Source organism: Physeter macrocephalus, chromosome 15 (genome assembly GCF_002837175.3).
Source record: "Physeter macrocephalus isolate SW-GA chromosome 15, ASM283717v5, whole genome shotgun sequence".
In the NCBI taxonomy this organism is placed as follows: domain Eukaryota; kingdom Metazoa; phylum Chordata; class Mammalia; order Artiodactyla; family Physeteridae; genus Physeter; species Physeter macrocephalus.
In genome coordinates, this window is record NC_041228.1 from 41,190,739 (window position 1) to 41,216,603 (window position 25,865).

The window sequence follows — 25,865 nt, forward strand, 5'->3', positions numbered from 1 at the left end:
AACCTAAGGGACTTCCCTGGTGGCGCAGTGGTTAAGAATCTGCCTGCCAATGCAGGGGACATGGGTTAGATCCCTGGTCCAGGAAGATCCCACATGCCGCAGGGCAACTAAGCCCATGTGCCACTACTGAGCCTGTGCTCTAGAGCCCGCAAGCCACAACTACTGAGCCCATGTGCCAGAACTACTGAAGCTCGCATGCCTAGAGCCCATGCTCCACAACAAGAGAAGCCACCGCAATGAGAAGCCCGCGCACAGCAACAAAGAGTAGCCCCCGCTCTACGCAACTAGGGAAAGCCCGCACGCAGCAACGAAGACCCAATGCAGCCAAAAAAAAAAAAAAAAAAAGCAACATTTTGGTTAGGAATACATAAAATAGGGAAAAGTTTTTCTAGAATAAAAGCAAGATAATAATAAATACAAAATTCAGGATAGCTACTTGGAGGAGGAAGGCAGAGGCAAGGGGATGAGATTGGGAAAATACATGAGCGCAATTTAATGGTGACATTCTAGTTCCTGGATTAAGTGGTGAGTTCACGGGTGTTCATTATGTTATGCTTTATAATACATGCATACATATATATTCATTTGTAGATATCAAATAAAAAACACGTTAAAAGAAAAAACTTTCAAGATATTTTAGTGTACTTTCACATGTCCTCTTTCATTTTTGGAAAAAAGAGCTCATGTTATTCATAATGTTCTGTAACCTGCTTTTTTAAAAAATCAATTCATATACTGTTATTTAACTTTCCATCTCTAAGAACTTTATTATGTTCATTTTAATATTTTTATAATATCCAATTATAAAGAATAGTTAATGGAATTGAGATACAAGCACATGAGAGTATTATACAGCCATCAAATATTGTATTAATAAATATTTCTAATGATGTGGTTAAATGTTTGATAAATAGGACACTGCCATATAAAGTGTGACTTTAAATATACACAGAAATTCATTTAAAAGAAAGAACAGGGGCTTCCCTAGTGGTGCAGTGGTTGCGAGTCCGCCTGCCAATGCAGGGGACACGGGTTCGTGCCCCGGTCCGGGAAGATCCCACATGTCGCAGAGCGGCTGGGCCCGTGAGCCATGGCCGCTGAGCCTGCGCATCCGGAGCCTGTGCTCCGCAACGGGAGCGGCCACAACAGTGAGAGGCCCGCGTACCAAAACAAAAAAAAAAAACAAAAAACAAACAAACAAACAAAAAAAACCAAAAAGAAAGAACAGTGTAAACAGCATTTACCTCTGGGTCTGGGAATTGTAGGTGATTGTTATTTTCTTCTAATATTCTTTTTATAAATTGTCCAAATCTCTATTATGAGAATGTAATGCTTTTATAATTAGGAGAAAATTCCATTAAAATACAGATGAAACATGACCTCAAAATTAGACCGCAACTGGGCATTCACAAATTAGGATCTGGTTCATGGTTAATGGTAAATAAATTGTTCAAAGTAACAAATTCATTGCGAAATTCTCAAAGATGTTACAATTTCTGGGCTTCCCTGGTGGCGCAGTGGTTGAGAATCTGTCTGCCGATGCAGGCGACACAGGTTCGAGCCCTGGTCTGGGAGGATCCCACATGCCGCGGGGTGACTGGGCCCGTGAGCCACAACTACTGAGCCTGCGCATCTGGAGCCTGTGCTCTGCAACGAGAGGCCACGATAGTGAGAGGCCCACGCACCGCGATGAAGAGTGGCCCCCGCTTGCCGCAACTGGAGAAAGCCCTCGCACAGAAACGAAGACCCAACACAGTCAAAAATAAATAAATAAACAAACCAATGAACCAACATTAAAAAAAAAAAAGATGTTACAATTTCTGAATATAGCTTCTTAAAACCTCATCTATAGAGCACAACATACTCTACTCTAGACCAGTCATTTTCAAACCATTTTTAAACAGCAAAACCTTTTCTTTGAACAAAGTAATTAACAGATGCTCCATATATAAAACAAATGTGAAGAGATGTGCCCCAGCTGGACTGAGGGCATAGGATAGAAGCAGCTCCTCGGAAATCGCCATGTAGTCCCCTCCACTTTCTCCTGGCATAGAACGGAAACAGAGCTGGGCTCCAGCCCCTAGAGTTTCTGATCCATTAGGTCTGTGGTGGATCCCAAGATCTACATTTCTAGCAATATCTGAGGCATATATTGCTGACCCGGGGACCACACCACTAGCCTAAGATAGTGCTTCTCAGGCCTAGCTGCACTTCATGATTACTGGGGGAACTTATTTTTTTTTTTTTTTTTTTTTTTGCTGTACGCGGGCCTCTCACTGTTGTGGCCGCTCCCGTTGCGGAGCACAGGCTCCGGACGCGCAGGCTCAGCGGCCATGGCTCACGGGCCCAGCCGCTCCGCGGCATGTGGGATCTTTCCGGAGCGGGGCACGAACCCGTGTCCCCTGCATCGGCAGGCGGACTCTCAACCACTGCGCCACCAGGGAAGCCCCACGGGGGAATTTTTAAGAAGTAACAGTGCCTAGATCCAACCTCTCTGATATGATTTAACTGGTTTGGGGACGAGTCCAACATTGCTTTGTTTTGCTTTAAAAGTTCCCCAAGTGATTCTAATGGACAAGCAGAGTTGAGAACAACCTACTTCACAAAAGTGAACAAAACAAAGTCTTGAACTTTCTTAGAGCTTATAAGTCAAGACAGGTGATGGGGTACTTCCCCAGAGGTCCAGTGGTTGGGACTCCACACTTCCACTGCATGGGGTATGGATTTGATCCCTGGTTGGGGAACTAGGATCCTGCATGCTGTGTGGTGCAGCCAAAAACAAAAAGAAAAGAAAAGAAAAGAAAAGAAGAGAGAAAAAAAAAAAGACACCAAAGAGATGATAGTACATCACCAAATAACCAAATAAATAACAATTAAAAGTGGTGATATAGAACAATGTGTTGACACAGAAAGAGATGCTCGACACCTCATTTATACAAAAAATACATATATAATTACATGAACCTAAGAAGTCCAGAAAGATGAACAGACATTATCTCTGGAAAGGATAGAATTGTGAGAGCATTCTAATTTCTTTTGCCTCCTCTTATGTGAACATCTAAAACATTAACATATTATTTTTATAATAAGTAAACCAGAAAAGAAAGAAAATGATTTCAAACACTCAGATCTGAGACCCAGGATAGAAGATGTGAAAGGATAGAAATGAATCTTTAAATATATTTTAGGGAAAAATGTAGAAGGTATGTTTGGTACTGTAGAAAATGCATGAATTTTCCATTTTCAAACATCACAAATCTTTGAACCTTGGTTTCTATCTATAAAATGAAGTAAACCACACCTAGGAATAATGTATGCAATGACCTAGCTCAGAACCTGTCCCACAGTAGGTGCTACTAACCGGAAGCTATTCTCATTTCTTTATGCATTTTACCACAATGGTTCCTGAACCAGGCTATACATCAGAATCACCTGGGGAATTTTAAAAAAATCACAGATCCTCTTAGAAATGCTCCCTTCCCCAACCTCAAGAGTCTTATTTAGTAAGAAGACTCCAGGAATCTGTATTTTTGAAGAAGCCTTCCAGATTATTCTGATGCAGCCAGCTCAGCACTGGTCTGTGAACCACTTTCGGGAACCAGTGCTACAGTATGGTCACTAAGGAGAAAAAAAATAATAGCCTATTAAGTCATACTTATATGGCTATAAGTAGCCTAACACTCCTATGAGGTGGTTTCTCCTATGATTCCCATCTTACCTATGAATAAACTGAGGTACACAGTGATTAAGGAACTTGTTCTACAGCTAGTAAGTGGCAAAGCAGATTCAAACCGATGCAGTCTGGCTGCAGCCAGTGCTAATGACAATTCCACTCACCGGCCTCTGGGGAACAGAGGCATGACCTTCACCAAAAGCAGAATGTTAACTAACAAAACATACCATAGGGAGGAAAACAAAACAAAGACTCCAAACTAAAGAACTGCACTGGGAACCTTATAAAATAGAAAAAAAAATTATACACATCTGCTTCATTAATTAAACAACCTTCTCTGTTAATCTACTTACTGTCTGAAGGAAAGCAGGAAATGCTTTCACAGGAACACTTTTGTGGAAGGACCTAGCCTAAAAAAGGAAGACAAAAGGAAACTGGTTTGAAATACAAATATTTCTGGAAATAAACACTCTCCCTCTGAAAGTGAACACAAAGCAACACCAGCAGCTTAAGTCAGCACTGCTAGGGATGCTCTCGAAAACAAGAAAATAGTTCTCATCTCCTGCCGGCTGAGATTAATTTGCCAAACCTAAAGGAATCAGGAAAAGGTACTATATTAAGAATTCTCTTCTTTCTTACATTTGGTTTTGGCATTTCCAACTGCCTTATAACTTTGACCCCCCCCAGCTCTGTGGTAAGGGGTAAATGAAGACATACAGGTGACCCTAGAATAACATGGGTTCACTTACACGCAGATTTTTTTCAACAGTAAATACTACAGCACTACACGATCCTTGGTTGGTTGAATCCACCTTGGATACAGAAGACCACCTATAAATTGTACGTGGATTTTCAACTGCGTGGAAGGTTGGAGCCCCCTAACCCCCGTGATTGTTCAAGGGTCAATTGTACTTGCATACAAGTCCCAGCACCTCCCCAGCTTGGATGTCACTCCCTCCTGTCTAGATGAATATAAGATCCTTCTAGCTGATCTTCCTGCCTCTGTGTTCCCCAACCTTTAATTCATGCCCCAGAGTCAGACAAATTCATGTCCTAAAGTCACTGTTTTACTTTTTCTTTCTTTAACTTAACTCCCTGATAGATCATGTCCCAACTATTCATCTTGGAATTCAAAGGCCTACACATCTTGAATCTAACCTCATCTATCCAACCTAACGCCCCACTACTCTGGACTGCAGAGCCCCGATCCACTCAGGCTGATGCCCATCATCCAGCCCTCACCAAGCCCACTTCTGTCTGAAGGTCTCTGTTTATATTGTCAGATACTGCTTCTTATTCCTGACTCACTTACCCCATCTACTACAACTGCTCTCTTCAAGATCATCCACAATTTACTAATCATCATACCTATCTTTTCTCTCAATCTCTCCAAGAAATGCAAAACTTCAGTATTGCCCATTCTTGGAACTTGCTCCTCCCTAGGTTTCCAAGACACTGACTGAGTTCTCCCACTTCTTTTGATCATTCTTTCCTTCTCCTTCTTCCTATTAAATGGCCCTTCCTCCTCCTACCTGAGAAATGGAGGTGGGCTCAAGGTTCTGCCTTTGGTCTTATTGTTTAAATGTATATTCTCCTTGGACAACAGCAGAGCCACACTTAGAGCTTTAAACATAAGCCTTCCACCTGGATGACTCCCCAATCTGTATCTCCAGTTCTGACCTCCTCTTAAAGTCACAATCCTACAATCTGCATTTTAGCCCACCTCCCTAAATGCCCTCTAATCCCCTTACATTCAATGATGTCCAGCAGCTACCAATCAGCACCCAGCACACCACTGCTTTTTTATTGTAGTCTCTGACTGGCACCATCACCATCCATATTTGAACTCCATGCAGCCTTCGACTTTCCTGCTTCCTGATTCTGCTACAATCCAATCAGTTATCAAGTCTAGTTGATTCTTCCTCTGTTATATGTGTGTGTGTATGTGTGTGTGTGTGTGTATATATATATATATATATATATATACACACACTCACATACACACATATACATATAAAAAATCAGCACACCACTGCTTTTTTATTGTAGTCTCTGACTGGCACCATCACCATCCATATTTGAACTCCATGCAGCCTTCGACTTTCCTGCTTCCTGATTCTGCTACAATCCAATCAGTTATCAAGTCTAGTTGATTCTTCCTCTGTTATATGTGTGTGTGTATGTGTGTGTGTGTGTGTATATATATATATATATATATATACACACACTCACATACATACATATACATATAAAACATCTACCCTCTTTAAATCACTCTTTATTTTTTGATGACTTATTACAGCTTAATTAGTTGGTAAGTTTTAATATTATAGCTTTAATATATTTAAGTTATATTAAATATGATAATCACTTGTTTGTACTTTCTGGGCTTTAATAACTTACATGTAAATTTTAGTTTCAGAAACTATTTTGACTGAGCAACCTAGATAAGTTACATTCGCTCATATCTTGGAAGCGTTTAGAGTAAAGCTACCAAGAAGGTTTAAGAATGCAACAAATCAGACACTTCTTTAAATGTGGCAGTAAGGAGATTATATACTAGAGATTATTATTAGAGTAAGCAGGATGAAAGCCAAATTATAGTATGGTGAATGGTGCCATGGTGGTGAGGGCCTTGAGGTAAAATGAATGTAGAACACTTATGCAAAAAAGGTTAATTGGGAGGGGCAAATAAGAAACAGAAGGGTCCCATGGGCTGCCTGTAACTTCAGAAGGCAGTAGCAACAAACCAGAAGATAAAAGGGGCAAGTTATCAGAAAGGCCAACTGAGAATACCAGCTGGGAACTGCTGACGATGCAAGGTCCTGGAAGAGTAGAAGAGGCATCAGCCTTGACAAGGCAGAAAGACACACTGTCCCCTGAGAGAGAAAGAGTGAGTGGATGGATCAGAGAGGAGCCTAACTGAGGAAGCTGAGAGGGAGAAGGAGATTTTTTAAAAGTAGAAAAAGTTTATAATAATCCCTGAGATAAATCTATTGGGATTTCAGTGAGCGATGGATATGGACTGCCAAAGGGAGAACACTACAACCATGCTCTAGGAGTAGCCACAGCTAGAAATGATAGTTTCCTAAATGATTTGGCAAAAAGAGGCTACTTACATGCTTCAGGTGCAAGTGTGCCTGGCTGGCCATGTCATATACCACATCTCTCACATTTTTATCTTGGCTCTTCCGTAGAAAATCCTCTTGTGAAACACCATGCTGTGTGGGAAAATGTACATTACATCAGGATTCAAAAAGCACAATTAAAACTAGCTCAAGAAAACTGGTGATAGAACAGTATATACAGTATAATGCCTATTTTGTTTTCTTGTTTTTTGTTTTTTTTGGCCACGCTGTGCAGCTTGCATGATGTCAGTTTTCTTTTTTTTAAAAATATTTATTTATTTATTTGTTTGTTCTTTGTTTGGCTGCACCAGGTCTTAGTTGTGGCACACGTGGCATGCAGGCTCTTTCATTGCAGTGCACGGGCTTCTCTCTAGTTGCGGTGTGCAGGCTCAGCAGTTGCAGCGCGAGAGCTCTCTAGTTTCCAGAGCGCACAGGCTCCGTACGTACAGCGCTTGGGCTCTAGAGCATACAGGCTTAGTTGCCCCGTGGCATATGGGATCTTAGTTCTCCAACGAGGGATCGAACCCGTGTCCCCTGCATTGGAAGGCGGATTCTTAACCACTGGACCACGAGGGAAGTCCCCTATTTTGTTTTTTAAAATATATCTATATGTATGTGAGTGCATATATAGACACACACACAGACACTCTCTCTCCTGGAAGAATATGCAACAAGATGCTAACTAATGACAGTTGTAGGTGAAACAAAATAAAGCAAGAAACAAACAGATAAGAAGTTTAATAGAACAGACAATAATGAACCTCCTCTCCAGAAAACAAAAGTTCTCAGAAACAGTATTCTTTTTTAATGGATTATTTCCTCCTTTAAAATAACATAAAGAACAGGCTAAGGTGACCACTAGGAATAATTACTGTAATTGCTTGAAAGGGAGTAAGGCATCAACATGAAGGTACACCAAGTAAGGTTCTCTGAACCTTCTTACTCATAGCTCCACCACAGACCTAAAATGCCTGACTGATAAAATTCTGACTTGATAACTCTGGAGCAAAAAAGCAATAAGCATGTGTTTCAAAATGGTCACTTGAATAGACTAAGCAAAGAACCAAGACAGGACGTCCCTCCCCATATTCTTGAGGTAAATAATTAGAGGGTACAAACAACGGCCTTACCAGCATACAAATATCCATGGGAAGGAATACTCTTCTTCTACTACCATGATACGGCGTTGCTCTCAAGCAAGTTACGATGCCTTGTGCTTTTCCAATGTGACTTGCGGCATGATCTGCATGAAGATCCTTTATACCTATGATTTTAGAAATCAACTGGGCTGCTCTTTTCTCTTTAAATGCATAACAAGTCAACAGAAGCAGCATAGAGAAATGACCTAAACATGTAAAAGGTGTTTCTCCCATGTTTTATATCTGAAAAACAGGATTTATGAGAGCAAAACTGGGCTCAAAGACAAGCTGACCATTTACCATAAACAGGTTTCTGAACTTCAACTTTTAAATAAAAGAGTTTTCCTCAGAGTACACCACACCAAGAGCACATTTGGAATTTTAATTAGCTATCGTGGAAAAACACTGCAAGTCTTGCATTTCTTCTCCTCAGTGCAATTTCCATATGACCTCATTTTAAGTACATGCTTAACAAACATTCTGCTCTTTGCTCCCTCCTTTCATTGTGTTGGCAAACATGTCACCGAATGTGCAGGCAGAACAGGCCCGGGAAATTTGGTAGGGACTTGTGTTATTCTTTTAGGGTGACATAGAGACATATTACCTTCTTCAAATGGATGATATTGTCCTTGTCCCAAATAATTTCATTACAATAAGACCTCACCAACTTAGAACAAAATCAAAGTAGGAAAAATACCATCTAAATGGCAGTTTTTTTTTTAGGACAAATCTCATAAAAACTTTTAGATATACAGTTTTATTTCTTCTACCTTTTGTTTTTAAACATGGGGAAGTATTATTGACAGAGAAGGAAAGAGTCAGGCCACAGGCCTTCCAAATTGTAGAAGATGCATAAAAAAATAGAATCATCTGCAATTACCAGATTATTAATTACAGCATTCTCATGAGGTAGCTAAAGTCCTTTTGAGAGAGCCTGGGTATTGTGATTAGTCTACATTCCATTCCAAGGAAAGGTATATATTATACTCCCCTTCTTACTCAAAAAAAAAAAAAAAAAAAAAAAGCTATTCCTTTCTAGTTGGTGCAAAGAAAAACTTCAGTGTTAAACTGGTTAGATTGTCAAATTATGAAACACTGAAGTCTAAAAGGTGTTTTCTTAACAGTATGCAGGTTCCTTAAAAAACCAAAAATAGAGTTACCACATGATCCAGCAATCCCACTCCTGCACTCCAATGTTCACAGTAGTGCTATTTACAATAGCCAAGACATGGAAGCAACCTAAGTGTCCATCTCTCCCGGGCACATATCCGGACAAAACTATAATTCAAAAAGATACATGCACTCTATGTTCATAGCACACTATTTACAATAGCCAAGACATGGAAACAACCTAAATGTCCATCAACAGGTGAATGGATAAAGATGTGGTGTACACACACACACACCACACACACACACACACACACACACACACACACAATGGAATATGACTCAGCCATAAAAAAGAATGAAATATTACCATCTGCAGCAACATGGATGGACCTAGAGATTATCATACTGAGTGAAGTAAATCAGATAAAGACAAATATTATATAATATCACTTATATGTGGAATCTAAAAAATAATACAAATGAACTTATTTACAAAACAGAAACAGACTCACAGACTTAGAAAACAAACTTCTGGTTACCAAAGAGGAAAGAAGGGGAGGGGGATAAATTAGGAGTACGGGATTAACAGATAACACACCACTACGCATAAAACAGATAAACAACAAGGATTTACTGTGTAGCACAGGGAACTATATTATCTTCTAATATAGTTAATGGAAAAGAATCTGAAATACATATATATATACACGTATAACTGAATCACTTTCCCGTACACCTGAAATGAACACAAATTAACACTTTCCTGTACACCTGAAATTAACACAATATTGTAAACCAACTACACTTCAATTTTTTTTAAAAAAAGGTGTTTTCTTTAAAAAAGAGAAGTATAAAATAAAAAAAAAAAAACTTACCCAATATTTCTAGCGTTAGATAAAGAAGAGAGCTCTGTGTGTTTTCAGCATAATTTTCCAGTTCCTGGATGTTACGATATGCTTTGTCATCCAAATTTTTTTCCTACAAACAAAATGCTTTATTTGCTTGACGAATTGTCAATATTTTATTTTTAAAAGGCACAATTTTTTTGCCCTAAAGAATTGAGTAATAAAGAATAAAAACTTTTAGTATAAACTGTTTATTACACAATAAAATAAGATTAAAATAAAATTAAAATATTAAAGTCCTACATGTTCAGTACTTACAAATCACCCCTCAAAATAATACCTCAGAAATAATCTCAATGCACAAATCACCACAGACATGGGGTTGGCTTAATTTTTACTTCCTTCTAAAGCCTGAGGTATCGTGAGAAACTGACAACTGAGCTCTTACTTAAGTACTTCAGACATTATCTCCTTAATCCTAACAACTCCCTCAAAAGGAATTAATACTTTTTTTATTTCGCAGATGAAGAAACTAAGTTACCAACAAGTTACGGAATATGCCCAAGGTCGCATAGCGAATTAGTGGTGGAGAAAAGATTCAAACCCACATATTTTGACCATTAAAGCCCTGCTCTTAATAAGGAAAAGATGCCTAGAAAAAGAAAGGAGATTACAACCAAGCCCTGCACCCCATTCCCCACAAAAGAAACTGTGCTCAATAAACTAACGGTTGATTACCAGAACACACTATATTCAAGAAACAGAAAAATGTAAATCTTAGAACATCTAGCAACTTTTATAATAATACATTTACAAAGACTTGATGGCCAAGGTAATATTATTCCTCCACCCCTTCCTCCTTTTTTACAATCAGGAGAAACCAGCACCAGCAATGAATCCCAGGGGAAAAAATATGCTCCAGCTCCATTACATTTAAAAACAAATTGGAACATAATTCATATACCATAAAACTTACCCTTTTGAAGTCTACAATTCAGTGGTTGTAGTATATTCACAAAAGTTGTGCAACTATCACCACTAATTCCAGAATGTTTTCTCTTCATCACCTCAGAAAGAATCCTGTATCTATTAAGCAGTCACTTCCCAGTTCTCCCTTTCCTTATCTCCTGACAAACCTCTAACCTACTTTGTCTCCATGGATTTGTCTGTTGTGAACACTTTATAAAAATACAATGATACAATATGTGGCTTTTTGTATCTGGCTTCTTTCAATTAGCATGTTTTCAAGGTTCATCCATGTTGGCACATCTTTTAGTATCTCATTCCTTTTAATTGAAGAAAATATGAATAATATTCCATTGTATGGATACACACATTTTGTTTATTCATTCAACTATGAGTTGTTCCCACTCTTGGACTATTATGAATGAACACTTGTGCACAAGTTTTGTGTGGATACGTTTTCATTTCTCATACCAACCTAGGAGTGAAATTGCTAGGTCTATGATAACTCTATGTTTAACTTTCTGAAGAACTGCCAAACAGTTTTCCAAAGCAGCTGCACCATTTTACATTTCCATCAGCACTGTATGAAGGGTTCCAATTTCTCCACATCCTCACCAACACTCATTATTGCTCATTCTTTTTATTATAGCCATCCTAATTGGTATGAAGTGGTATCTCATCGTGGTTTTGATTTCCATTTCCCTCATGAAAAGATGTTGAGCATCTTTTAAGTTGCTTATTACTCATCTGTATATCTTCCTTGGAGAAATGTTTACTCAAATCCTTTGCCCATGTTTAAGTTGGGTTATTTGTCTTTTTCTTGTTGAATTCTAAGAGTTCTTTATATATTCTAGATACTAGTCCCTTATCATATATATAACTGGTAAATATTTTCTCCCATTCTGTGGATTGTCTTTTTGCTTTCTTGAAGTTTTTACTTTTGATGAAGTCCAATTATCTATTTTTTTTTTATTGCTTGTGCTTTTGGTCTCATATCTAAGAAGTCACTGCCCAACAGAAAGTTAAAAAGATTTATGCCTTGGTTTTCTCCTAAGACTTTTACAGCTTTAACTCTTACATTTAGGTCTTTGATCCATTTTGAGTTAGTTTTTGTATATGGTATGAGGTAGGAGTTCAAATTCATTCTTTTGCATGTGGATATCCAGTTGTCCCAGCATTGCTTCCCCCACTGAATTATCTTCATACCCCTGTCAAAAATCAGCTATCAATATATGGGTTTACTTCTGGACTCTCAATTCTATTCCATGCCAATAAATATGATCTATATGATCAGTATATATTGATCTATATGTCTATGGCAGGTCAATACTACACAGTTTGATTACTGTAACTCTGTAGTTAAGTCTCAAAATTGGGAAATGTGAGTCCTCCAACTTTGTTCTTCTTTTTCAAGACTCTTGATGATTCTGGGTCCCTTGCATCTTCATATGAATTTTAGGATCAGCTTGTCAATTTCTCCAAAAAAGGCAGCTGGAATTTTTATAAGGATTATACTGAATCTTTAGATCAATGCAGGGAGATTGATCCCAGTCCTTTATTTTTAAATATCCCTCCATACAAAAGCCAAATGTTATTTTCCATTAAACAATGGAAAAATTGCTATTTTTTCATTAAGAAAAAAAGAGAGATTTTCCATTATCTCTGTCTTGAGTTTTCAAATTTTCTTTACCTCATGAAAACTGAAGACACCTGAAAAATACATTTTCTTAGTACTAATTAATTCTATAGGCCAACTGAGCAATTTTTTAAATGTTAAAGTCATTATCTCATTTTTGCTTATATTATTACTACTATAGCCTATGGTTATTAATAGATTGTATCCAAATAAACTAAGTAAACTTACATTTTCAGGACAACAGTATGTGATAAATATCAGGCCAACAAGGACACTTAGCCAACAATGTGTCAGAAAGATTACACAAATCAGCCCAGGTCATCAAGCAATTTGCATGCTTGGTTAGAACTAGAACTTAGTTCTAAGAACTCAGTATAAGATTCCATTTGCTAGAACTGCTGAACTTTCCTTATTCCCTCTATTTGAACAGAGCTCCAAGCACTGGGTATGCATAATGATATGTGTACAACTACTCAAGTTTTGATGATATTAAGGAATTATCCATACTTCTTTAAGGTCTGGTAATCATATTATAGTTATGTTTTATACAAGTTTTTTTCTCTCTCTTTTTAAAAATTTTTATTTTATATTGGAGTATAGTTGACTTACAATGTTGTGTTTAGTTTCAGGCATACAGCAAAGTGATTCCATTATACATATACATACACCTATTTTCAGACACTTTTCCCACTTTAGGTTATTACAGAATATTAAGTAGAGTTTCCTGTGCTATACAGTAGGTTCTTGTTGATTATCTGTTTTATACAAGTTTTTATCTTTTCAAGATACATGTATATGTACAGATCAAATAATAACATGTCTGGGGTTTACTTTAAAATAATCTAATAGGGTTTAGGGAGGGAAGTTGGTAGAATATAGATGAAATAACATTGGACATGTATTTATAACTATTAAAGCAGGGTGACAGACACATGAAAGTATATTACACTACTCTCTCTACTTTTATATAAGCCTGAAAATTTCTGTTTTAAAAAATTTCTGTTTTAAAAAAACAAACTAGTAGAGTGTGGTGTGCACATGCATGCCTCTGCCTGGGTGCCTGTCTTTGCTTGTCTGTCTCTAGGTACGGGGGTGGGCGGCTGAGGTGGGTGGCAGGCAGTGATAGAGAATGGATAAAATGGTACAGTTCTCTAAAAGTTTCCTTCCTCCAAATATTAATACACATACTAAAACATTTCCTCCCTGAAGATTAGCTTAAGGATTAAAAAGGAAGAAAAAACTTAAGACTTGAGCAATTTCAACTTACTCTTTCATCAATGATTTTCATAAGCCATCTTTTAGTCAGATTATGTCTTTTGACAGCCTAAAAAAACAAGAGTTGTAAGTTTTAGAAAGTACTGGAAATGACTTCTGTAGACCTGAATAACATAAACAAACCAAATACAAAACTAGGTAAGGGAGCATTTGTAATAACACATCACCAGATAGATAGCTATGTTAAAGAACTAGGGAAAAAAGAGAATGTCCCTAGAAAACATTTCAAAACATTTCCAAGTAAGGATAATATATCCAAAACTTTTCCACTAATTTGTCTTTTTTTATTATACTATTGGTAATTTAGTGATTCCACTTTCAAAACAAAAACGAAACAAGAATTAAGCAGAGCAGAGCTTCTCTGCTATGTGATATGCCCCAACTTCTATGCTTACTTATTACACACAAACTTTTTTCCATAAAAATGAAGACTCTATTTAATGAAAATAAACACTTTCCAAAAAGAAAACAGTAATAAAGCTCCAAAGAAAACAACCTGCAGGGTACAGTGTTATCTTACAAGTAAAGACACTCTAGTAGGAAAGAGAACACCTAGTGCTCAGATCTTGGCCTCTAATACCACTCCCTGAAAAGGAAACAAGAGTCTAGAAAATGGGTGATTCCAGAGCTGGAGCAAGGGAGATTCAAGATGATTCTAGACTATTTTATTGCGCCAGAAAATAGAAAGTGCTCAAAAAAACAATGGGAGGCATGTCAGGACACAGAAGCCAGTTTGAAGGGACTCCCACTGTCCAAATCAGGGACTATTTGAACACCAAAATAATTAAGTATAGTAATAAGTTATAAACTACTGAAAAAAACAGGAATTCATGAGTTTATACCAATAATTAATAAACAAATAAATAATACAGGAGAGTGAGAGCATTTGCTTATAGTAGAGTGCCAAGTGGTAAATGTGAACAGAGCATCAGATTTGCGAAATTATCATTCTGCAATCATAATAGTAAAGACTGGATAAGACAAGAACCATCAATGAATGCAGGAAATTTCACAAGAAGTTGATGAGGAACAGCATATTTGCACTGTCTTAAAGTTGATTAGTTACAAGGGGAACTATAATTACACATTGGAAAAACCAGGCAACATCTTGACTGTTAACGAAAATGAACAATGCCAATAAAGGATAGATGGACAAAATGTGTCTCCGGATGTGATACCCTGAGAATACATCACCTATGCAGTATTCTGGCCAAGAATGCATAACCTGAATCATTTAATCATGAGAACACATCAGACAAATCCAAAATGAGGAATGTTCTACTACCAAAAAATAAAGAAAGAAAGAAAGAAAAAAAGAAGGGGTTACATTCTTCAAAAATATCAATGTCACAGAAAACAAAGAAAAGCTATGGAAATGTTCCAGATTAAAGTAAGCTAAAAAGACATAACAAAAAAAATACCTGACTGGATCCTACACTGGAGGGGAAAAATACATTAGTGGATATTATTGGGTCAAGTGACAAAATTGGAATATGAATGGAAAATTAGATGAAAAGTGTTATATCAAAGTTAAATTTACTAAAGTCAATAACTATTCTGGTTATATAAGAGAATGTCTCTATTAGGAAATACTAAAGTATTTAGGGACAAAGGGACATGATGTATGTAACTTATACTCAAATGATTTAAAAAACTTATGAGTGTGAAAATATATACAGAGAGAGCATGCTAGCACACACACACTTGAGTGAGCACACAAAATGATTAACAAATGGGATAAAATGTTAACAACAGGTAAATCTAGGTAAAGGATATAGAAATGTTCTTATACTATTTTTAATTTTGTAACCTTTCTGAAATTTTGAAGCTATTTCCAAATAGGTTTTTAAAACATTGTTTTCTTACCAAGTCAACACTAAGTATAATATATTTTCACAATAAATAAATATAGTAGTGAACAAAGGTCTTAGGAATATCCTACACTTCAACTGAGACTCTAAGATGTCACTGATACTAAAATGTAAAGGCTGACATGCTCATCAATACACATTTATGTGACAAAGGGTGGATCTGTGGAGAATGGAGCCCACTTTGCCCTACAGGAACTTAACAGAAGCTAAAAGGGCTACATGGAGTTGGTTTCCAAGTGCTCTCAGCATTATTACAATTACATAGCAGGACTCTCTACAGGCCTCTCTCCCCAGTCCCAGGAATCAGCCTAGGATACCTCAGTCATTAGAGTCCTGCTCTTGTTTTATTTTGCACATGTCTGAGTAGGGCAGGACTTGTTTGATCTTTGTAACCACATCATCAAGCACCATTCCTGGCATAGAAAAGTATTCAATAAATAATACTTAACCACTGAAAAGTCAGACTCCTATTTACTCAAAACTGACGCTATAACAGCTGCAGTTCCTTGACCACAAAATAGAGCTCTCTTGCCTGATTCTGAAGGAAACTGGAGATCAGGATAAAAATTAATATTTATAAGAAGCTGAAAACCTGCTGAACAAAACTATCAAAACTTTGGAAACAGAAGCCAAATAGAACAAAAACCTTGGCTATAAATATTAGAAATTATAGATATTCAACTATTTTGTACCCTAAAGGCACCAATGGAACAGTGTGGCAACAATGTACTCTTTGGACAACATGTCACTGTTTCCTTATTTAATCTTCTAAAGAACCTGAAACTCTTCAAAGAATCAACTGAAAGTTTGACTGGACAGTGGCGCAATAAGGGTATGTTCCAACAGAATGGGGAGGGGTAGGGAATATGCAATCAGGACAACTGGTCTGAACACTACCTGCTTCTTTCAAATACTCATATTAACCTTCAATACCTGTCATATCAGAAAGCTGGCCAGGGACTTCCAGCCAGTGGCACAGTGGTTAAGAATCCGCCTACCAATCCCTGGTCCAGGAAGATCCCACATACTGCAGAGCAACTAAGCCCATGTGCCACAACTACCGAGCCTGCGCTCTAGAGCCCGCGAGCCACAACTACTGAGCCCATGCACCTAGAGCCTGTGCTCTGCAGAGAAGCCACTGCAATGAGAAGCCCACGCACCTCAACGAAAAGTAGCCCCCACTCACCACAACTAGTGGAAGCCCGTGCACAGCAACAGAGACCCAATGCAGCCAAAAATAAATTAATTAATAAATTTTAAAAAAAGAAAGCTGGTCAACATTAATCAACAAAATTTAAGCAGCTATTAAAACTGGACAAATTGGCATACATGTAAACATTGTGTAATTCAGATGTTTTCCAGAATTTTTTTAAGAGAAGCGAAGGCAAGATAAATTTGTGTTAAAGAAATATCTGACCTTTCACATTATTTCCTGACAAAGGTCAGAATCTTCAGTGCAAGTTTTAGCATAAACCTCTAATGCAGTCAGGTTAGTATATAAAATAAATAGAGTTTCTGGATTTTTAGAGAAATTTTTTTCTAAACTGAGCCACCTAGGATGAGATTCTTGAAGTGGGATGAGTAAAGGTAAACAACTAATCTAATATTCACAAGCTTCCCATTCACTCTTTCTTCTCAGTCCCCGGTGGAGGGGCCTGGCTTTCCATCCTTACTGAGGCTCTGTGAAGTCAATCTGGGGCCCACAAATGGGGCCTGCCTCTGCTGGGGCGCAGACCTGAGAAGAGGCGTACCACTGTCAGGTCTGTCAGTGGCTCCTGTGACGGAAACTATCTTTTGGCATTCATCATATTACAATGGGGACACAGATCAGTGATGAAAGGCACCTAATTCCCTTTCTCTGTTCATAGTTCAGCATATTTCTAAACTGTGCAGGGCTGTTTGTGAATGAGGAATCCATACAGCTTTAATGTAAAACTAATTACTAAATACATCTAGTTTACAAATAATACCCTAGCCCATAGGTTTCCATTCTTGGACACCTAAAATTCATCAACAAATACGCAATTCTATCAAACTAGACAAGGCAGTTTTAGATTTGTGTCTGGACAATGATGAGAGCACGTCTCCTGTCACAAAAGATCAATGCGTGATTTTCTACTGCCCAGAGTACGGATTAAAGCACTGGAATAAGGAGCTGCTGGGCAGTCAGACAGAAAATGTACCTGCCACTGCTTCAAAATTTGTAGGGTTTAAATTCTGCAGTCAAATATGTGGAAAATAACTTATAACATAAAGAGACCAGATTCCTCCTTCTTCCTTTAATAAAGAAATACACTGAAGATGTGTGCAAATTATTCGTGGGTGATTTTAAATTCTGTCAAATCTAACATATATCTGAACATTACATGAGCCTAAAATTATTTCAGGATAGATTCCCCATTGACACTATCCAAATTGTATGTAACAAAAAGCATGCTCAAATAACATTCTTACAAATGAAAAGTAGGGGTCTTTTTTGGGGGTTTTGTTTTTTTTTTTTTACCTTCCATAGTTCAATGGCCACAGGCTGATGTGGTGGACTGTCACAGTATATATCATCCACAGTTTTTTTCCAAAACTGCATTCTCATCAGTCCAATTGTTTTCTCAGAGACGGAGTCCTTAACCTGTAAATAGTGTTTAAAAACTTTAATAAAGGCACTGTTCACAGTCTCAAAAACCAGCATTTGTAACTGCATAATCAGATAATTCAGCCAAAAATTAAGTTTCTCTACATTTAATTTTTCCTTGAAGTTATGTATCATTTAAATTATCATCATTATGAGTTTCCTAAGTAAAAGCTACAAATTATTTGGTGCTTATTCAAAAATATATTCAAGGTCTGCATTCAAAAATAGGAGCAATTCTTCTAGAAAAATATTGCAAGAAAAAACAAAGAGAGGGAGGGGGATCATTTCGTTTAAAAGACATTTAAGAAAGAGATCAACCAGTCACATGTAGTCCTATTTAAATCCTAATTTAAAGAGACAGAGACAACTAGGAAAATCTGAACACCAGACGTTTAATGATATTACGAAATTATTGTTAAATTTTTAATAAATAATAATGGTATTGTGGTTATTTTTTTAAGTGAGTTCTTTTAGAGATGCAAACTGAAATATCTGCAGATGGAAAAATTTGAGACTTACTTCAAAATAACCTGGAGGTGGGGATGAGGGGGGTGGTGAGTAAAGATGAGAAAATAAGATTGGCCATGAGTTAGTAACAGCTGGAGGTGGGTGATGAGGTATATGGGGGTTCATTATGCTTCTCTCTCTGCATATGAATATACTTCATGCTGTATATGACTGAAGTTTTCCAAAACAAAGTTTTTAAATAATAAGTGGAAGAGAAGAAAAACAATCCTCACTGGGTTAGTGATAGTAAAAATATTTTTAAGTCTGAAGATAAACCTAGGAAATAGAACCAGAGGCTTTTTAGAGGAAGCAGAGAAGGAACTAATATTTATTTATCAAATGTCAACAAGTACCAGGTACTGTACCAGAGGTTATCTGATCACAATCCTCTCAACAAACTCACAGGGTCCTTACGAATACACCCATTTTACAAACACAGAAATTATGGCTCAAAAAGGTAGAAGTTTATCCCATGCTCTGCATACTCACAGCTCTTATAATGGAACCAGAAGGCTAGGTAAAAGATTGTGGGAGAGGGGAGGGGTTGACTACAAAGGGACACATAAGGGTCGATGGAATTGCTCTGTATCACGACTCTGGTGGTAAATACATGACTCTAAGCAGTTCTCAAAACCTATAGGACTGTACACCACAAAAAGTGAATTTTACTGTGGTACATTTAAATAAACTCATTTATTTATTCACTAAGTAACTTTTTAAAAGATTATTAGACTCTCTCCCTCACTTACTACTTATTAAGAATGGCGCTGGGTCAAGCAAGAATCACCAATGCATGCTAAATCTAGGAGGTAAATTTTTTTTTAATTGAGCTATAATTGACATATAACAGTATCTTAGTTTCAAATGTACAACATGATTTGATATATGTATATATTGTGAAATGATCACCATAGGTCTAGTTAGTATCTATCACCACACATAATTAGGAATTTATGTATATTGAGAACTTTCAAGATCTACTCTATTAGCAACTTGCAAACACATAATACAGTATTAGCTGTACATTACATTCCCATGACTTATTTACTTATAACTGGAAGTTTCTACCTTTTGACCACCCTCACCCATTTCACCCATCACCCACCCACTGCCTCTGACAACCAGCAATCTGTTCTCTGTATCTATGAGTTTGGGGGTTTTTTTGTTTTGCTTTTGTTTTGGTTTTAGATTCCACATATACGTGAGATCATATGGTATTTGCCTTTCTCTAACTTATTTCACTTAGCATAAAGCCCTCAAGGTCCATCTGTGTTGTCACAAATGGCAAGATTTCCTTCTTTTTTAAGTCTAAGTAATTTTACATTGTGTAGATATACCACATCTTTATCCAGTCATCCACCAATGGACACTTAGGTGGCTTCCATGTCTTGGCTATTGTAAATAATGTTGCAATGAACAAGGGGGTGCATGTATCTTTTCAAGTTAATGTTTTCATTTCCTTTGGATAAATACCCAGAAATGAAATTACTGGATTATATGGTAGTTCTAGTTTTAGTTTTTTGAGGCACCTCCATGCTGTTTTCCACAGTGGCTGCACCTATTTACACTCCCACCAACAGTGCACAAGGGCTCCCTTTTCTCCACACACTCCACAACACTTGTTATTTCTTGTCTCTTTGATAACAGCTATCCTAATAGGTGTGAGGGGATATGTCATTGTGGTTCTGATTTGCACTTCTCTGATATTAGTGATGTTGAGCACATTTTCATATACCTATTTGCCATATATGAGGTAAATTTTGATGAGGACCATGGTCTTAAAATGTCTCCTCATATTTAACAAGGAAAAAAATGTTAACATCTTGACTAGTGACCAAAATTGGTATCGCCAATAAGAGGCATACAGACATGTAATGCCTCCTTGTGATTCCCTGAGAAGGACATATACCATTTAGGTAGTTAAGCATTAGACTAGATATATATAAATATAATCATGACAAAAAATAAACCCCAAATGAGAAATACTCAATTTTTGAAAGGGAACAATATTGTTTTTAAAATGTCAATGTAATAGAAGAAAGGCTGTGGAAATGTTCGAGATTAAAGGAGGCCAAAGAGACATGAAAACTAAATGCAATACATTATCCTAGATTGGATCCTGTACAGAAGGGTTAAAAAATGCCATAAAGGACATCATTGAAATCATCTGACAAAACTTGAAACCAGAAGGTAGATTAAATAAATGTACTGTATCCATCTCAAATTTACTAAAACTGAAAACTGTTACGTAAGAGAATATTCTTTTTTTTTTTTTTTTTTTGCGGTACACGGGCCTCTCACTGTTGTGGCCTCTCCCATTGTGGAGCACAGGCTCCGGACGCGCAGGCTCAGTGGCCATAGCTCACGGGCCCAGCCACTCCGTGGCATGTGGGATCTTCCCGGACCGGGGCACGAACCCATGTCCCCTGCATCAGCGGGCGGACTCTCAACCACTGCACCACCAAGGAAGCCCAGAGAATATTCTTATGGTAATGAAATACAGCTCAAGTTTACAGGGATAAGGGCCATGGTGTAGTCAAGTTACTGCAAAATGATTCGTAAGAAAAACAGTGCATGTATATGTGTGCATATTTGTGTGTGTGTGTGTGTGTGTATACACAGAGAGAGACAGAGAGAGATGGAGAGAGAGAGGGAGAAGGGGAGAGGGGCACAATATGATAAAGCAAATAGGGCAAAATATTAACAAAAGGGTATATGGGTATTTGTACTATTCTTACTTTGGTGTGTGTGAAATTATTTCCAAATAAAAAGTTTTTTGGTTTTTTTTTATGGTCTTGGTGCTGGGTGGGTCTCTTAGCAATGCTTAGTGTTCAGATCCCATGGCATATGGTCTATTCTCAATACAGCATCAAGAGTAATCCTTTAAAGAAGATGTGGTGTATACACACACACACACACACACACACACACACACACACACACACACTGGAATATTACTCAGCCATAAAAAAGAATGAAACAATGACATTTGCAGCTATAAGGATGGACCTAGAGATTATCATACTAAATAAAGTAAGTCAGAAAAAAGACAACTACTACTTATAAAAGTGATATCATTTATTGTGGAATCTAAAATATGACACAAATGAACTTATCTATGAAACAGAAACAAACTCACAGACATAGAGAACAGACTTGTGGTTGCCAAGAGGGAGGGATGGATTGGGAGTTTGGGACTAGCAGATGCAAATTATTATATACAGAATGGATAAACAACAAGGTCCTACTGTATAGCACAGGGAACTATATTCAGTATCTTGTAATAAACCATAATGGAAAAGAAAAAATAAATAAATACATTTTTAAAAAAGAGTTAATCCTTTTAGGAGGGAGATCAAGAAGGCAGAGTAGGAGGACACTGAGCCCACCTGACCCCATGAACACATCAAAAATACATCTACATCGCTGAAAACAACCTGGAAACTGGCAAAAAGGCTCTTCTACAACCAAGGCTGTGAAGAAGATGCACATGGAGTCGGGGAGGAAGGGAGGACAACCGGTTAGGCTGGGACCCAGGCCCTCAGCAGGGGACACAGAAGAGGAGGGGGATATCACACACAGGCTCAGGGAACCACCCTGGGAAGCAAGGGGTTTGAGCCACACATCAGGCACCCCAGCCCAAGGGTCTGAAACCGGTAACACAATTACCCTTAGCTGGTTTGAAAACCAGTGGGACCTACTGGAGGGCTTTAAGAAACCAAGACAGAAACCAAGACTCTGCTTGTGAAGAGTGTGCACACACTTACTTATTCCCGGGAATAGCATGGAGGCTGCAGACTGAAAACTGCCTGCGGCTCTGACCAGCTGCCTGCTCCAGCCTCTCCTGCTCCAGCACTGCTCTCCACTAGGGCGAAGGCTGTCATTGCTAAGGGGAGTGCACACACTTAAAGAAAAGGAAGCCAGCTTGGACCTGACTCTGCCTCTGAATAGGGTGAAGGCAGCCATTAACAGCATGCACATCAGGCTGCAGGCTGAAAACTGCCTGGGGCTCTGACTGGCTTCCCAGACCATTCCAGCATGCACCCCAGCCCACACCAGGCGCCTGCTCCAGCCCCTCTTGCTCTGACTAGGGCTGAGGCGCCATTGCTAGAGGAGTGCACACACATAGAAGGATGGGAGCCAGCTCAGACCAACCTTCAGGGCTTGTGCTCCAGCACCTTGGGCGCCAAAGTGACTGAAGTGGTCTCCTTACTTTTCTGGCCCAGATACCTCTAATCTAATCTCCTCCCACACTCTCCCTCCTTTCTCTGTTGTGCCACACTGGCCTTCTTATCTTTGAATATGTCAGGCACACTTACATCTCAGGGCCTTTGCACTTGCTGCTCCTTCTGTCTAGAAGACTCTTCAGCCACGTATCTCACTCCCTTGCCTCCTTCAAATCTTTGCTAAAATGCCATCGTCTCAGTGAGGTTTTTCCTGATCACCCTACTTAAAACAGGAACCCCTGCTATACCTAGCCTTCCCTATCCTCCTTAATTTTTCTGTACAGTATTTACTTGTTCCTTGAATACAGGGACTTTGTTTTATTCAATGCTATAACCCAGTACCTAAAATAGTGCCTAGCATATTTTGGACAATATTTGTTGAATGAATGAATGAACAAGACTGTGTGTACAAAAAAGCAGTAAGACAGACAGCCATCGGGAGACGGAAGTGGCATCTTGTGCAGGGCAGTGGAACCAAGGGGCAGCTAGGTGGACACTGCCTGGAGTGGCACACAGGTGTGAGGCTACCTGCACAGTTGAATTTATTTAAATTAAAAAAAAAAAGCAAGACATTCCTATAAGGTGACAGAGACTCAGGGAAAATATGGAAGATTTATTTATTAAAAATGGAATTTTACTTATTTTAAAGTTATAATGGAAGATCACATTGGGTACTATTTATTGTTAAGTTGTGACTGACTTAAGATGCTTAAGTATAGTTTATACCTGAAAAAGGATGAAGTAAAAAAATATAGACCCATGACTTCTAGAAATACACCGAGGACAAACAGCCAGACTCTATTACTCTCTGCAGATTTATAGTGTTTAACCACAATTATGCCTCAGTACTATACTCACATCCTTTCATGTGCTCCTACTTCATGTCCTATCATATTCACCAGAGAGGCTGTGTCAAAACTTGTCATACTCTTGAAGACTCCAAACCCTCCCGTGCTCCCTCACTCTCAATAACTAACCTCTCCATTTCATTTACTGAGAAGATCAACGCAATTCTATCTCAACTCCCTCATTTACATTCTCCATTTCAATTTATCTTATATCAGCACACATTCTTTCCAGTCTAAGAAAAATAAGAGTTGCTCCTTTGTTTGTAATTCTTTAGAAAAAAGTGAGTTAGTATGATATAAGGTCTGGGTTTGCTATAATTGCTTCAATTTCCATTTCACTTTAAAGCTAAAAACTCAATTTAAAAAGTGCTTTGAAGAACTGCTATATACATGTAAATTATGCAAATGTTGTAAAGAATAAGCAGTAATACTCTGATTAACCTATTCAATTAACAGACAAATGTGCAATGTTAATTGCACAGTTTTATAATAGCCTTAAAAAAAGAAATTCCAGGATGGTCTTTCCGAAAACATTAAGTTCATTAGGCTAGTTTTATTTTTGGAATTGAATTGTTAAGCAGGAGAAAGAAATCACCAGCAGAAACCTTAAACACATCTAACATATAAATTACTACTATATTTCTTTATTGTTCAGCATTAAACATATTACATCACTATTTTTACAAATAATTTTTAAGGTATTTTAATACCAGCCTGAGCCAGTTCCACATTGAAAGCTCTCAGTGCAAAAGCAGAGCTTCTGGATTCTGCAGGGAATAGCAGGGAGCATAAATAGCCTTCATAATCTCGTTTCCTATAATAAATAAGCAAAAAAAGATAATTACTTTTCACTTTCCAAACTGCACACAAAAAAATACTGACCAAAATGAACCAAAAACAAGGCTTCAACTCAAAATAGCCCCCAAGTTTCCTATATTTTGTATCTGTTTCTCTACAATTATAAAAAATTTATCTGCTTCCAATCCCAGACCAGTTAAAATGAATAATCAATCCCTATTAATTTATTTTGACTTATATAATATATATATAATTTTAACTGTTTCAGAATCACTTTGGTTTTAGTAAGAATTCAAATGAGTTACAGATGTAGAAATCAAGAAAACAGTGCCAGCAAGTATTGGTATGAACTCATGGTTTTGAATGCATAGATAAATATATACATAAGACAAAGACAGAGAACAATATGGGGTGTGTGTGGGAGGGTGCGCCTGTGTGTATGCGCACACACTCACACTTACTTCTATTTCCCTACAGCATCTGCTGACAAAGCCTAGAAACAATGATATCCGCCCCCACACCCGCAGTGTCAGTGAACACACCTTGATTTCTCCACTGAAAGAAACTAAGGCTCCTTGAAGGAATGACTGTCTCCAGGGCTGGTGGAAGGAAAATACCAAATAAGCCTGAAACATCTTCTTGAGCGGAAAGTAAACAAATGTTCAAAGAATGGAGTGACTTGTTAAAAGGACAAAGAAATTGGCTTGATGAAATTCTATTGGCCAAGTCTGGGACAATTTGAGCATCAAAAAAATAATGACAGTAAAAGATTATAACAGGACCCCATGAACTCATACCAATATAAATGAATGAATAAATACAAAGAGAAGGAAAAATTTGACAACCAGTACAATGCCAACTGATAAACCTAGAAGACATGATTGAATTTTAAAATCACCACTTGATAACTATCAAAGTAAAAACTGATTCAAGCAAATATCAATAAATGTCTGAAAATGTTAAACAGGTGAAAGTTTGATAGAAAAAGAATATTTACATAGTGTTAAAGTATCTCCTCACAAAATAAATATTATTTGCTAACATTCTTATTAATTTACAAGGGAGAAACCTGAAAGACACTTGAGAACCAACTAACAAAAAGTTCACTCCACAGTAATAGGATAAATCAACACCATGTGCTTTCTGCCATGATACTGAGAAAAGCACAGCATAACTTCTGTAATATTCCTGCAAAAATTGTGTAAATCATG

The 25,865-nt window shown here is 37.7% G+C and overlaps 1 protein-coding gene and 1 non-coding gene across 5 annotated transcripts in view; both read right to left on the reverse strand.

Moving 5' to 3' along the window:
- The window catches only part of NDUFAF6 (NADH:ubiquinone oxidoreductase complex assembly factor 6), a 38,492-nt gene that overhangs the window by 8,471 nt on the left and 4,156 nt on the right, over positions 1-25,865 (reverse strand). The window contains exons 2-9 of one of the 4 annotated variants that reach the window (XM_024115901.3): positions 25,197-25,253; positions 24,567-24,670; positions 18,150-18,272; positions 13,768-13,824; positions 9,929-10,031; positions 7,932-8,065; positions 6,793-6,894; positions 4,027-4,083 (exon numbers count right to left, since the gene is read on the reverse strand). In XM_024115901.3, the coding sequence (XP_023971669.1) occupies positions 4,027-4,083; positions 6,793-6,894; positions 7,932-8,065; positions 9,929-10,031; positions 13,768-13,824; positions 18,150-18,272; positions 24,567-24,587 (597 nt within the window). In that variant the 5' untranslated portion in view covers positions 24,588-24,670; positions 25,197-25,253. The remainder of the gene's footprint in view (positions 1-4,026; positions 4,084-6,792; positions 6,895-7,931; positions 8,066-9,928; positions 10,032-13,767; positions 13,825-18,149; positions 18,273-24,566; positions 24,671-25,196; positions 25,254-25,865) is intronic. The other 3 variants (XM_007111553.4, XM_055091132.1, XM_024115902.3) reach the window with 3 other exon arrangements.
- On the reverse strand, positions 6,065-6,188 carry LOC112062198 (small nucleolar RNA SNORA14). The gene has a single exon (XR_002890612.1). It is a non-coding gene; the product is annotated as a small nucleolar RNA SNORA14 (small nucleolar RNA).